At 64.5% G+C, this 12498-nt stretch overlaps 1 protein-coding gene across 1 annotated transcript; it reads right to left on the bottom strand.

The window, feature by feature from the left end:
- Nucleotides 1-5454: 5454 nt before the first annotated feature.
- On the bottom strand, nt 5455-12365 carry LOC140623351 (uncharacterized). Its single transcript, XM_072809811.1, has 3 exons — nt 10036-12365; nt 8201-8420; nt 5455-7173 (listed from the first exon to the last, which is right to left on the bottom strand). Exon 1 carries the CDS (start codon nt 11078-11080, stop codon nt 10217-10219), a length of 864 nt encoding a protein of 287 aa, XP_072665912.1. The 5' UTR covers nt 11081-12365; the 3' UTR covers nt 5455-7173; nt 8201-8420; nt 10036-10216.
- Between the last annotated feature and the right edge of the window lie 133 nt (nt 12366-12498).

Here is a 12498-nt window from a genome sequence, read left to right as displayed (position 1 = left end):
ACCAGGGGATGGGACCAGGTGATGCTCCGGGGTCCTTTGATCTCTAAAGGGGGGGAGAGCAAAGTGCATTAAAGAGCACGAAGCCGGCGGGGATACGGGCTTTGGAGGGCCTCCTGGAGCGACCTGCTTGGGCCGTAGACCCTATGACCTCCAGTGAGCCGCAGCGTCCTCCAGCAGGGAACGGGGACAGCGGTCCTCGCAGACTGCCGAGCCAGGCGGGCTCACAGGCCTCCGGATGCGTCGCCGGCTGGGCTGTGGGTGGCGGGAGCGCGGCCCCCTCCTCGTCCTGTGGGAAGGACCAGGGGGTCAGTGAGACGGCGAGGCCGTGCGACCCGGCCCGGAGCCCTTCTTCCTGGGCCCCCGCCTCTCACCTGTGGCCTGGGAACAGCCGCGCTTCCCGGTCGTCGTGGAAGAGGGGGTGAGCGCGGGTGAGCAGGGGGCGCCGAGGGCCGGGCTGACGCTTTCCTGAGGACGACGGCTACGAGGGCCGTTCCCTGGCGCCCCGGCGACACCCGGTGGTGGCAGACACCGGCAGGGCCTTCGCCAGAGCCCGGGCAGACGCTCGCGCTCCGTTGCTCTAACACCCAGGGAAGCGAGGCCTCCGCGAAGACCGCGTGTCCCTCCCTGCAGCTTCCCGCCGCCTTCACGTTGGATGGCGCGGACGGCACCGACGACTGGGCTCTGGCGGAGGGGAGGCTGGAGCGAGGACACATCTGTGTGGCTGATGCGGTTCCGTGGTTCGAGGTCACTCCCGACTCCTGCCCACGACGCCCGCCCGCCGACTCGCCCACTGCCACCGCCCGGAAGGTCACACGTGGATGTGGCAGCACCTGGTACTGGCGAGTTGTGGCGGAGAAACAAGGGGTGAAGTGGAGGGAGCCCGCGTGGGCCCGTGAAAGACCCCCCGCAGGACGTGGACCATGTCTCGGGGATGCCCGGTCGGAATGGAGGTGTCACCGCTCAGGGAATATGCTCCTGTCAAAGAACAAGGCCGCGGGTACAACGGTGAGTGCGTCACACATACGGTTTCTCTTTACGGGATTCATGCAACATTAAGTCCGTCGAATCCCATTGTTTGTAGGCTCGAGTACTGGAGAAGCAGGAGGCACTTCGGTGTGAAATTGCATGTTCTATGCATCTCATTAGACGGAATCGCATCTCGGGGTCGCTGATGCATCCCGTCCCGCTGAGGTCCGGTAGCTCCGGATGAAATGACACGTGGAATTTCTACCAACACAGCAAGGTGGCCCGGAGGAGCGAGTGTTCCGGTGACGAGACGCCCACACACACTCATCAACAACCACAGTGTACATAGCGTAAGAGTAATTTTATTACACAATTAGGGAGCTAAAAGCAATGTAGCAGGCATTTAAGAAGGCTTCGGAATTGCTCTGCTTAACGAGCTGTCAATTCCAAATATTTAAGATCCGTCCTCACCCTGCAATCTCACGGCTCACTTACAAAAGGTATTTGATAGGGGATTCCACCAATTTGGCGACAATCCTGGAAATAACTGACTTTACCAGTAAGTTATGAAGCTGAGCTCTTCTAAACTATTAATAATGGAATTACAAATTGGCCAACCACACCAGGAAAGAGCTTTCTATACCCTTTTAGGAAACATCAAATTATCTTTTCCACTCTCGCTCTTTTTCAAAGATTTTCTTTCTTTCTTTCTCTCTTTCTCTTTCTTTCTTTCTTCCTTCCTTCCTTCCTTCCTTCCTTCCTTCCTTCCTTCCTTCCTTCCTTCCTTCCTTCCTTCCTTCCTTCCTTCCTTCTTTTCTTTCTTTTCCTTGAGAGAGAGAGAGAGGCAGAGACACAGGCAGAGGGAGAAGCAGGCTCCATGCAGGGAGCCCGACGTGGGACTCCATCCCGGGACCCCGGGGTCACGCCCTGAGCCAAAGGCAGGCTCTGAACCGCTGAGCCCCCCCAGGCATCCCCTAAAGTCACTTCCTAACAAAATGAAAATATCTTCATTCTTTTGCCACTTACTCTATACAACTCCAAGTCTGAGATTTTGGGGGCAAGGTCCATTCCTTCTCCGATTCTGTCCCAATCCTATCTCAGTGTTCTGCAAACAATATATATAATTGGGGGATCCCTAGGAGGCTCAGCGGTTTAGCACCACCTCCAGCCCAGGGCGTGACCCCCGGGTCCCAGGATCGAGTCCCGCGTCGGGCTCCCTGCATGGAGCCTGCTTCTCCCTCTGCCTGTGTCTCCGCCTCTCTCTGTGTCTTTCATGAATGAATGAATGAATGAATGAATAAATGAATGAATAATAAATAAACCAATAAAACCTTTTAAGAAATAAAGAGAAATCTAAGAGAAATTCATTAAAATAGATGAATATACACACGGCTGAGCAAGGGAGAAACTATAGGGAGGGAATGAGGGGCTCCATGCCTTGGCCAGGGTGTCTGACCTCTGTCCACTACCATCTATTCCACGCTGACTTTGCCTTCGGCCACCACGTCAGCTGGCGGGGCTTCTTTCCCCAGGGAGGTGCCCCGGACCTCTGTCCTGGAGGGGTCTGAGCCTGGTGTCCTGCCCAAGTGTTTGCCGTAGCCTCCCTTCCACGTTGACCACCGCTCACAGCACTGCCAGCGGGAGCGGGCGGCAGCCTCCTCTTCCTGCCCCACCACCGTGGCCTCCTATCAGCCTTGGGCGGTCGAGGCCCGCGCCGTCTAATGCACCTTTGTGCGGGGAAGCAACGGTCTGCACCTGCTCTGCGGAATCCTGTAGGCCACAGCCTCATGTCACAGCCTCCTACGGCGGCCCACAGTCCCATGCAGACACTAACGCCCGACATGTGGCTTGGGGCGCTGAAGAACTGAATTTCTGATTTTGCTTAATTTAAATTAATTTAGAACAGCCACAGGTGGCTACAGAATCGGACAGGACAGATCTCAATCGGTCATTCCCGCCGCCCTGTGACCTCCCTTGGCCTGTTCATCCAGTGGCGTGGAGAGCCCCGATGGCCGGCTGGCACTGGGAACGCCCCGCTCAGCGGAGCCAGTGTGTGCCCCCAGGCGAAGCTTCCCTCCCTTGGTCTCAAACCCCGAGAGCAGCAGGTGTAGGGCCGGTTCAGGAACGAGAAGCACATTTTTTGGAAAGTGGGTTATTTGGCTCGATGGTGACAAATACCAAAACCGGTCGCTATCCATTGGTTACTTGTGTTCATATACCTGGTCTTGGGGGACAGCGCCCCGGCTCATGAGGCGCTGCCCCCCGCGTGCTGCAGCTGGTCCGTCCATGGGCTGCTCGCCTCCGCCAGCCCTGGTGTCCGGGCACAGGATGAGCCCGTGTCCCGTGGCCGCTGCCCATCGCTTCACTTGGGCTGCTTTGGCTTTTTAGCTGGAAAGTGAGCTCCTGGGGCAGAGGCAGGGCTGCGGGGCTCCTGCAGGGGCGCTTACTACGTGCCCTCAGGGGGCCGAGGGCGGCCGGGGTCATACCCCAGGGGGGCCTCCGGGTGTGCAATTGCAGGGCAGTGGCCGCTGCTGGGGACCTGAGCCACCCACTTCCGAGAGCAGGGGCAGCTGGGGACAGAAGCTACTGGATAGCCACTCGCCCCGGGGGCCTGGCCATGGAGAACCCCCTTTGCGGGGGGACGCCGCGGGGTGCACGCGCTCAGGACCCAAGCCGTGTCTGGGCCATTCCGAGGGCCACCCACAGCCTCCTCCCCAGGGGGACTGTCACCAAGCTCCCCGTTGAGCTCAGTCCTTTTCCCTGCAGATCTTTCCTCGGACGTCCTACCTCGGTCCCCACCTCTGAGCCTCTCTCCGCGCTCGGGTGACCGGGCGCTGTGGCTGACGGTGGCATCTGTCCTGTTTGTAAGTGAAGGTCCCAACCCTCAGATCCGTGGCGAATCCCGGGCACACCAGTTCCGCGGGGACAGAGATAAGGCTTGCAGGGGGAACGAGAGTCCAGTGGTGAGAAGTGAGGGGTTAAACCAAAAATTAAGAAGTTACTGCGGAAACAGCCCCAGGTGACGCGAGGGCGCGGAGCAGCACAACGTCGCACGTTCGCGGCCGAAGTGTGAACTGCCACTTGGGACAGCAGTCGGCAGTTTGCATAAACCCGCGGGTCCGGGCCGTGGTGTAATCACCCCACAACTGCAGACCGTGTGCTCAACGTCTCGTAGAGAAGCGTCCGTAGCAGCTTGGTTCAAGCAAAAAATCGGAAAACCCCACATATCTACGAGAATAAAAACAGGTCAGCAAACTGTAATAAGTATGTTTACAGAGTGGACCAGGGAACATAATCAACAGTGAAAAGACACGGACTATGGACAGATGTGGCCACGTGGGTGCATTTTGCGATTATTACGCTGAGTGAAAGAGGCCAGACGCACGAGCAGAGGCCGTGTACGCATCCGTGCTCGTGAAGCCCTCGGACCGGCACATCCGTGCGCTGTTTACTGGTCATAAAGTGGTTGCTTCCGGGCTAGGGACGGGGAATGACGGCAAAGGGGCGTGAGGGAACCTTCTGGGGTAATGAGAATGTTCTAAATCTTGGTATGACTCTAAGTTACACGGCTGTGCTCTTCTTTTGTCAAAATTCATTCAGCTGCACACAACACCTGCAACTCCACCGAATGTATTTTACGCAATAAAGTTACTGCAGGACTTTTCAGAGCCTTGAATTAGGGAAGGCGTGTTGTGAAGGTCAAGAGCAGAATGTAGCACACAGGGTTTCTTGACCTAATTCGAGCCTTGGTGGAAGGGGTGTGGACAGGAAATGCTCTTCCAAGAGCATGAGCTGAGGGCAAATGGCCACGTAGAGACGGAGGAATCCTTGCGTCCCGTGTCCTGGGTCTCATGGGGAGCTGCGTCCACCGCGAGGCGGCGAGGCCATGCCACCCGTCCCCCCTGCCCAGCCCTACACCTCCTCCTAATGGGACCTCAGGGTCTCCTAAGGGGTGAGGCTGTGACAGCCAGCGGAGTGGGGAAGCTTCTGGGAGGGCGGGTGGTGCCCCGCTGGGGCCTAGCCCTGCCCCCCCCCCCCCCCCCCCCCGCAGCCCCGGTGCAGTCGGCTCTGAGGACCAAGGCGGCCTACGTGCAGCTCCTGCGGCCTCCCCAGCTGCCCCGGGGCGGGGGGGCGGGTTCTGGTGGGGGAACCGGCCCCTAGTCTGTGCCTGCTGGGTCGCAGACCCTGACGCCCACGGGCTTCTCATTCTGTGCTCGTCGGCCCCCAGCTTCTAGAAGCCTCTCAGGATGTTCATGTGTCCAGGGCGTTGCTCTGCTGTTCCCGCTGTTGCTGAAGAGCCCTTCCCCTTGTTCTTTCTTTCTCTCCGCAAATGGCACAGGGCCTGCAGGTGAGCGAGTCGGGGCGGGTGCGGGGACGGGTGCCCCAAGCAGTGGGGTGGAGGGGGGGCCGCAGGTGCACAAGGGGGGCGGGTGGAGGGGAGGCAGGTGTGCGGGGGGGGGTGGGGGAGCGGATGGAGGGGGGGTGGCAGGTGCGCTGGGCGGGGCGGGGCAGGGGGGCAGCGTCGGGCTCCCTGTGAAGACACCGCCCGTGGGGTCTCCGAGGCCGAGGATCGAGTCCCCCCCCAGCTCGGCTCCCGGGTGGCAGGCCTGGGGCGCGGTGACCTCGGACCCCCGTGTCCCACGGAGAGGCAGGTCCGTCTGCCCCCGAGGCCCTGGGCGCTGACCGGGGGAGCAAAGGTGCCGCCGGCTGCTCCTGGGAGGGGCCTCTGCTGCCTGGACGGCCCTCCGACCCCTCCGGTGCCTGCTGAAGTGGAGAATGTGGGGCGCGGGGGGCTCAGGGCGTGATCCTGGGGTCCCGGGATCGAGTCCCGCGTCGGGGTCCCCGCGGGGAGGCTGCTTCTCCCTCTGCCTCTCTCTGTCTCATGAGTAAATACATTTTGAAGATGGAGACTCGGTCAAGAGCCCGCGGAGGCCTGTGTGAAGGGGGAGCGCTCGCGGGGGGCAGCGGCCGGGAGCCGCAGTCGCGTGGACGTGGGCTCCGCGCGGGCCCGGCAGGTGGGCAGCTGGGGAGCGGCGCGGGCGGGGAGCTGGGCGTGGGGAGCTCATGGCACCAGGGGCTTGTCCGGACCGGCCCCCAGCGCTTCCCCGGGGCCCTGCTGGCAGAGCTGACCTCCGGGCGCTGCCCGCCAGGGACGCTGGACCCCAGGTCCCGACCGTGTCTAGAACCCGGCCCTGCCCTCCTGGGGGCTCCAGCCGCCCTGGCCGGCTGTCCCTGCGTCCCCGCAGCCCCGAGGGGCTCTGCCACAGTGAGCACCTGCACGCCGCCGCCTCCCGGCTCCCCGGGGCCCCCACGTGCCCCGGAGTGACCTTGGCCTTGCTCACGCAGCCACCTCGGTCCGGGAGGCCTTCTCCACACTTTGCCCGGCGAACTCCTGTTTGGCCTTCAAAACCCCGGTGCGGGCACACCTCCTCTTGAAGGCCCCCATGCGGCCCTCCCTCCCCCCAGGGCCACGTGTCGGCCCCTCGATGCCTTCTGAGTGCTGCGGGCGCCGCTGCTGCCCCCCGTTTACCAGCCGTCTCCGCCACGGGCGTGCGGCCTCCGCGAGGACCCTGGACCCGTCCTGCCCGCACACCTCAGCCAGGGCCGACTCACAGTCTTGGGGGAAGCAAACTGAGTCTGTTAGCAGGTGGGACCCCTCGGCTGGCGGCGGCACCGTCCCAGAGCCATGCTGTGTGGCCCGGCCGCGCTGCTTCCCGTCGGGCTCCGGGCTTCCCGCGTCTGCCCTGCGGAGCCCCGGCCCGGCCCCTGCGCCGCCTGCCTGCAGGTCCCGCCTCTCCCACCCGCGGTGCCCGGGAGGCAGCGCCCTCGTGCCCCTGGGACCGCGGGGCTCGCACTGGGAACCGGGGGCCGTTTGCGGAACCTAAAGCTTCTTTCTTTTCCAGGGAGAAGCGGAGATCACGGAGGTGGGCCAGGGACACCTCCCGCGCCCACGCCACCTGCCGTGCAGGAGCCGAGAGAGCCAGGGGAAGGCTCTGCTCCCTGCGCCCCCTCGTCACCGTATTCCCACAAAAGATCAATTTAAACCGTATTCGTGGCAGAAAGAAAGAAGCGGGAGCTCTCCTCCTGGGGAAGCGGGGGGAAGCCGGCGGATCCAGGACGCCCAGCGCCCTCCACCAACAGGTATCACAATCAGAAACAATCGGATTCAATCACGAGGTTTCCATGAACATAATTCCACGACTTCCCCTAAAAGAAAGTACATGGGACGGGAGCCTGTGTTAGGCCGAGGCGCAGGGTGGAGCGCGGCCTCGGATGGAGGCCAGAGGCAGGGAGGCCCGGGGCCGGAGGAGCAGCAGCCTCCGCAGCCCCCTCCCCCATCTGTCTGTCCGTCCGTCTGTCCCAGCCCATTCAAGGAGCAGCTCGGGGAGCGATGGGGGGGAGGGCACAGGCTTGGGGCCGTCTGTGCCTGTGATGTGTGCGCCCCCTTGGCCGCGTGGGCCGGGTCCAGGTGGAGGACCGCCAGGGGCCCTTCTGCAGTCCCTGCAGCTGCTGGGAAGCCCACAGTTCTGGTCTCATGAGGGGAGACCTGACCCCCCAGGGCCTTTGTTGGGTGCCAAGCCCTGGACGGGTCCTCTGCCGCTCCTGCTTGAGCTGAGCCCGGGGCACGGCAGCGGGCAGCGGGGGACACACTTTGGGCTGCGAGGCCCCCGCAGGTGGCGGCGTCCGTCCGCGGAGCCCACGCCAGGGGAGCCTGCGAGGCGCAGGGACCGAGGCCAGGCGGCCCGACCGGGCAGGGAGGCCGCCGGGGTGGGCTCGGGGGTGGGCTCCGGGGATGCTCCGCTGATTCGCTGCACCAGGCGGGGCCCCCTGCACGGCCCGTCCCCTGGGTCCCCGCTGGCCCGACAGCCTGGCTCGGCGCGGCCCCCCGAGCAAGGGCTCCCCCGTCGGAGCCCGCACACCTGCCCAGCAGCGGAGAAGCTGTACAAAGACCTCGGTGGGTCTGAAAAGGCAGAGAACGTGGTGCCGACAGGAAGCTGATTAAACAACAACAAGGCCGAGGAGGGACCCCCTGCGGGACCTGCAGCAAGCGTCGGGGTGTCATTCCCGGGCGGCGACCTGGCGGCTATTTGCCAGGTTTCCCACCATCAACAGGCAAGACTTTTATGATCAGAAAGGGCTGTTCAAATGGTTTTACTTATGCCACCTTAGGTCCTCGTGCCTCGTTTCTAGAAAATTTAAGCATTTGGATTCTCCCTTGACCCCCCGTTCTCACCTATCTATTGGCATCTTTTGTTCCAAATGGTTTGTAGGAGTCCTTCGCATCGAAGGATTTTAACCCCACGTCCGTTATATTTGTCGAGACGGTTTTCTGACTTTTCGATCTGCTTCTTGCGGTTTGGGGGGGGACGACTGTTTACCGTCTGTGTGTAGTCGGCCTGTTGATCTTCCCGGCTCAGGCGCCTTCTCTACATTGCTTCTCAACTCAGAAAGTCCTTCATAAAAAAAAATAGAACAGAAAATGACGTAGCATTTTTTCTAGTTTTCAGGCTTTATTTTATTTTATTTTATTTTATTTATTTATTTATTCATGAGACACACAGAGAGAGAGAGAGAGAGAGGCAGAGACACAGGCAGAGGGAGAAGCAGGCTCCATGCAGGGAGCCCGACGCGGGACTCGATCCTGGGACCCCGAGGTCACGCCCTGGGCCAGAGGTAGATGCTCCACCGCTGAGCCCCGCGGGCGCCCCTCTTTCTTCTTTCCTTTGCGGCCCAGGCTCTTCCCTTGACCTGTTTGGACTTATCTTGGTTCACAGACTGCAGGTTACTTAGTTTCCCAATATCTAACCGATTGTACCAGAATGTTTTATTGAAGGAGACCTTCCCTCCCATGCCGGCACGTCTGACGTATCCTCTGTTAAATCCTTATCGATACTATTCAGGTTTCATTTTCGGTGCCCACGTTGTCCCGCGGCCCTATTCGCCTGAGGGCCACCTCGCAGCGTTTATCGCCCCAGCTTTCCCAGAGGCCCAACCGGCCTCTCGACCGAGCCTGGGCTTCTCTGGGCTTCTCTGGCCGAGGCCTCCTCCCGGGTGATCCGGGGAGCGCGCAGGCCGCAGCCGCCCCGGGAGCTTTCGTCTGATTCTCCTGGAGCATCTGGGGACCCTGCGGCCTTTGTGACCAAGGGAAGGCTCCTCTCCGGCCCTCGGGTCCCGCCGCTCCGTACTTCAATGTCTGGCCATCCGGACGGGGGCACGGCCGCCCGGCAGGTAGGGGCAGGGGAGGAGCCCACTGCGCCTCCGTGGGGCCCGGCGCCCGAGCTGGGGGGGGGCACAGCCGTCGGGGGCCACGGCCGCCAGGTGCAGGTGCAGGTGCAGGTGCCGCGTGTAGGTGCAGCCGGAGGGGGCACCGGGCCTCGGAGCACCTGGCTGGCCTGGCCGGCGGCGGGCCCTCCCTCCTCGAGGAAAGGGGGGAGACCCTCGGCTGTGGGGCGGCGGCGGAGGCCCTGCGGCCATCGCCATCGGGGCGCGGCCCAGGTCAGGGGGACGGCAGCCGATCGGGTGGCCCTGTCCTCGGCCGTGGGCGGAGCGGGGGCCCCTCTGGCCTCGCCCCCCAGCGCCCTCTGCGCCCGCTCCCCCGGCCCCCCAGCGCCTTCCCCGCCTGCTCGGGGCTCGCTCTCCTCAGCTGTGGCCCGGGGGCACGGGCTGAGGGGGGCCAACGGGGGGGCGGGCCCGTCAGCCCCCTCCCAGCTGAGCAGAGGCCCAGGGGCCCAGGCCAGCGCCTCCCGGGGGCTCCCCGAGCCGGCCCGAGTCACCCCGAGAGCCTCGGCTGCGTGGGGCCATCTGACAGGAGGCCGGCGGGGCCTGGGCTGCGAGGAAGTGCCTGAGGACAGCCCCGGGCCTCGCGGGGGGCGGGCTGGACCTCACGGACCCCGTGATCTTGGGGTTCGGCGGATCCCCGGGAGCTGCCGGGCTGGCTCTCCAGGGAGGGCAGCTCCCTTCACCCCGCGCCCCGCCGGCTCCGAGCGCCCCAGCCACCAGGCCCCGGGGAGCCCGTCCTGCGGGGACCCACCCCGGGGCATCCTGCAGGGCACGACCAAGTGGCCTGACCTGGGCTGGAGGTCCAGGGACGGGGACGAGCCAGCAGGGCCTCGGGCAGCCGCTCTCAACACCCTCTGTCCCCCGGTTTCCTTCGGATCGCCTCGGCGGCGCCGCGTTCGGCTGAGCAGAGGTCGCCTCGCAGCCCCTTGCTCCGGACGCAGGGGCGGCCCCGTCCTGTAAAGAGCGGGGCTCACGGAGGGACGAGAGCCGAGAGAGGAGAGAGACGTGGTACAGATCCCTGGAAGCCATGGGGGGTACTGGGAGGGACACTGGCGGCCGCCTGTAGGGCTGGGGGACACCCCGCCTGGGAAGGCCTACAGGTCCCTGCTTCGCCTGTAGGATGGGCCTCGGCCTCCCGGGGAGGGCAGCCCGTTCCAGACCCCGGCCTCGCCCGCCCAGGCTGTTCCCCGGCACAGCGGCCTGGCGCCCTTTCGGCGGCCACCCCCTCCACCTCCTCCACCCCTCCACCCCCTCCGGCCTCGACCCTGCAGTCGGCGCGGAGCTCCTGCTGGCCTGGCCCAGCCCGGGGCCCCTGAAGGAAGGCGGCTCTTGGCCCCTGTCCTGGCCGCGCGGGTGGCAGGAACGGGCTGCGGGGAGGGGCGCTTGGCCAGGAGCTGCACACATCGGGGTCGAAATCCTGGCTTTGACACGTTGAGTGAAAATGGGTGGACTGGGGCCACCCCACGGGGCGACACGGCCGAGGGAGGCTGTGGGGCGTCCGACCCGCCGTCAGTCGTGCTCCCGCCCGGCTGCCCCGGGCTCCCTGGGGCAGTGCCCAGGCCAGCAACACCGGAGCTCGGGAAGGGCCGGGGTCGCCCTCTGGGGTGTCCGGGGCCGAGCAGAGGGGCGGGGGCCGTGGAGGGGCTGGAGAGACAAGGTGCTTGGGGTGAGGGAGGTGGAGGGCGGGCAGCAGGCACGCGGCTGCTCCCAATCCGTTTCCGGGGCTTCCACGTACCTTCTGCGAATACGCGGCATCTGGGGTGTCGGGGGGCTGGGGATCGAGCCCAGGCCGCCTGTGTCCCTTCCGAGATCTGCGAGTTTGGGAGGACTGCATCTTGGCGACCGACGCCCTCCTGCCCCCCACGGTGAAAGCCCATTTTTAAGTTTCAGCTCTCATGGCCTTGAGCTGCTCTCAGGCGGCCTGTGGCCTGCAGTCCTTGGCTCCAAGGGTGAGGGCTCCGTCCCTCCAGCACAGGCTCCAGGGAGGGGAGGGGGAGGGGGAGAGGGAGGGGGAGGGGGAGGGAGGGGGAGAGGGAGGGGGAGGAGGAGGGAGGGCGACTCGTGGCCTGGTGCGGTGAGCCGTGAACACTCACAGCCCGGGCACCACACACCAGCTTGTACCAGCTCATTGCAGGTAGGAAAGATCCAGATCCTCTGGGTCTGGGTTGGAGGCAGTCTGCGGGCCCACAGCCACCGAGGGCTCTATCCGAAGAGGAGGCTGCTCTTGCGAGCCCCACCGGTGGACTTCCCAAGACGGGATCCCCATGCCCCTGAAGTGACCCCGTGGGAGGAACGGCGTGTCCAGCCTTCTCTGCTCGTGCTCCGCGTCACCTGGAGTCCGGCTAGGGCGACCCGCATCCCGAGGCCCGCTGGGCCACCGCCGCCAGCAGAGCACCCACAGCACCCGAGCCCCGCGGCCCCAACCCCTTCCCTGCAGCCCCAAGGAGCCAGTGCGTGTGCCCGGCACTGGGGAGGGCGGCCCCCAGGACCCTCGGGCGGGCGGGCAGCTGCAGTGGAAGAGCTGTGTCCCTGTGGACGCGTCCGGCTCTGCGGCAGCCCTTCCTCCCGGACCCAGATGACGCAGGGGCGCCTCAGGGGCTCCCCAACAGCACACACGCACAGGGCGCACGTCTGGCAACCCCCGAGGCGCAAGGTGCTTCACGTGTGATCTGCAAGTTGCAGAGTGATCGCTGGTGCAAGAGCAGAAACACGGGGGTGGAGGCAGCGACCACCGTGGGGGTTCAGAGCTCACGTGGCCTCAGTTTACAACCTCCGCGTGTGCATCTCATCCACCGTCCCCCGATGGCGCAGCTGCTGGGCCACCGCGGCCAACGGTGACTCCCTCCTGCCAGCCCCTCCGCTCCCGCCTGCGTGCGATCCCTGGGGGCCCAAGCATCAGGCAAAGGGCGTGTGGGTCCCACAGCGGAGGACGCTGGGTGCCGTGCGAGGCCCGGCCTGTGCTCACAGCATCTGTGCGATCCGACACCTTCCCGAGAGGCTGGCCAGAGCCGGGTGACCAGGCCGGAGGCGGGTGGAGACTGGCCCCAGGGGACAAGGTCACAGGGCTGGAGGGCAGCCTTCAGGGGGCCTGAGGAGGAGGAGGAGGAGGAGGAGCAGGAGGAAGAGGCAGGGAACAAAGACCCGAGAGGGCGCAAGTCCTGGGAGACAGACCCAACCGGACAGGGAAGCCACACCCTCCCCCGGGGGCGTCCCCATGGGACAGTCACTGAAAAAACGAGCGCTCGTCTCATC

The sequence above is a fragment of the Canis lupus genome, chromosome 32 (genome assembly GCF_048164855.1).
Source record: "Canis lupus baileyi chromosome 32, mCanLup2.hap1, whole genome shotgun sequence".
Lineage (NCBI taxonomy): Eukaryota > Metazoa > Chordata > Mammalia > Carnivora > Canidae > Canis > Canis lupus.
This window is presented reverse-complemented; position numbering and strand designations above follow the sequence as displayed.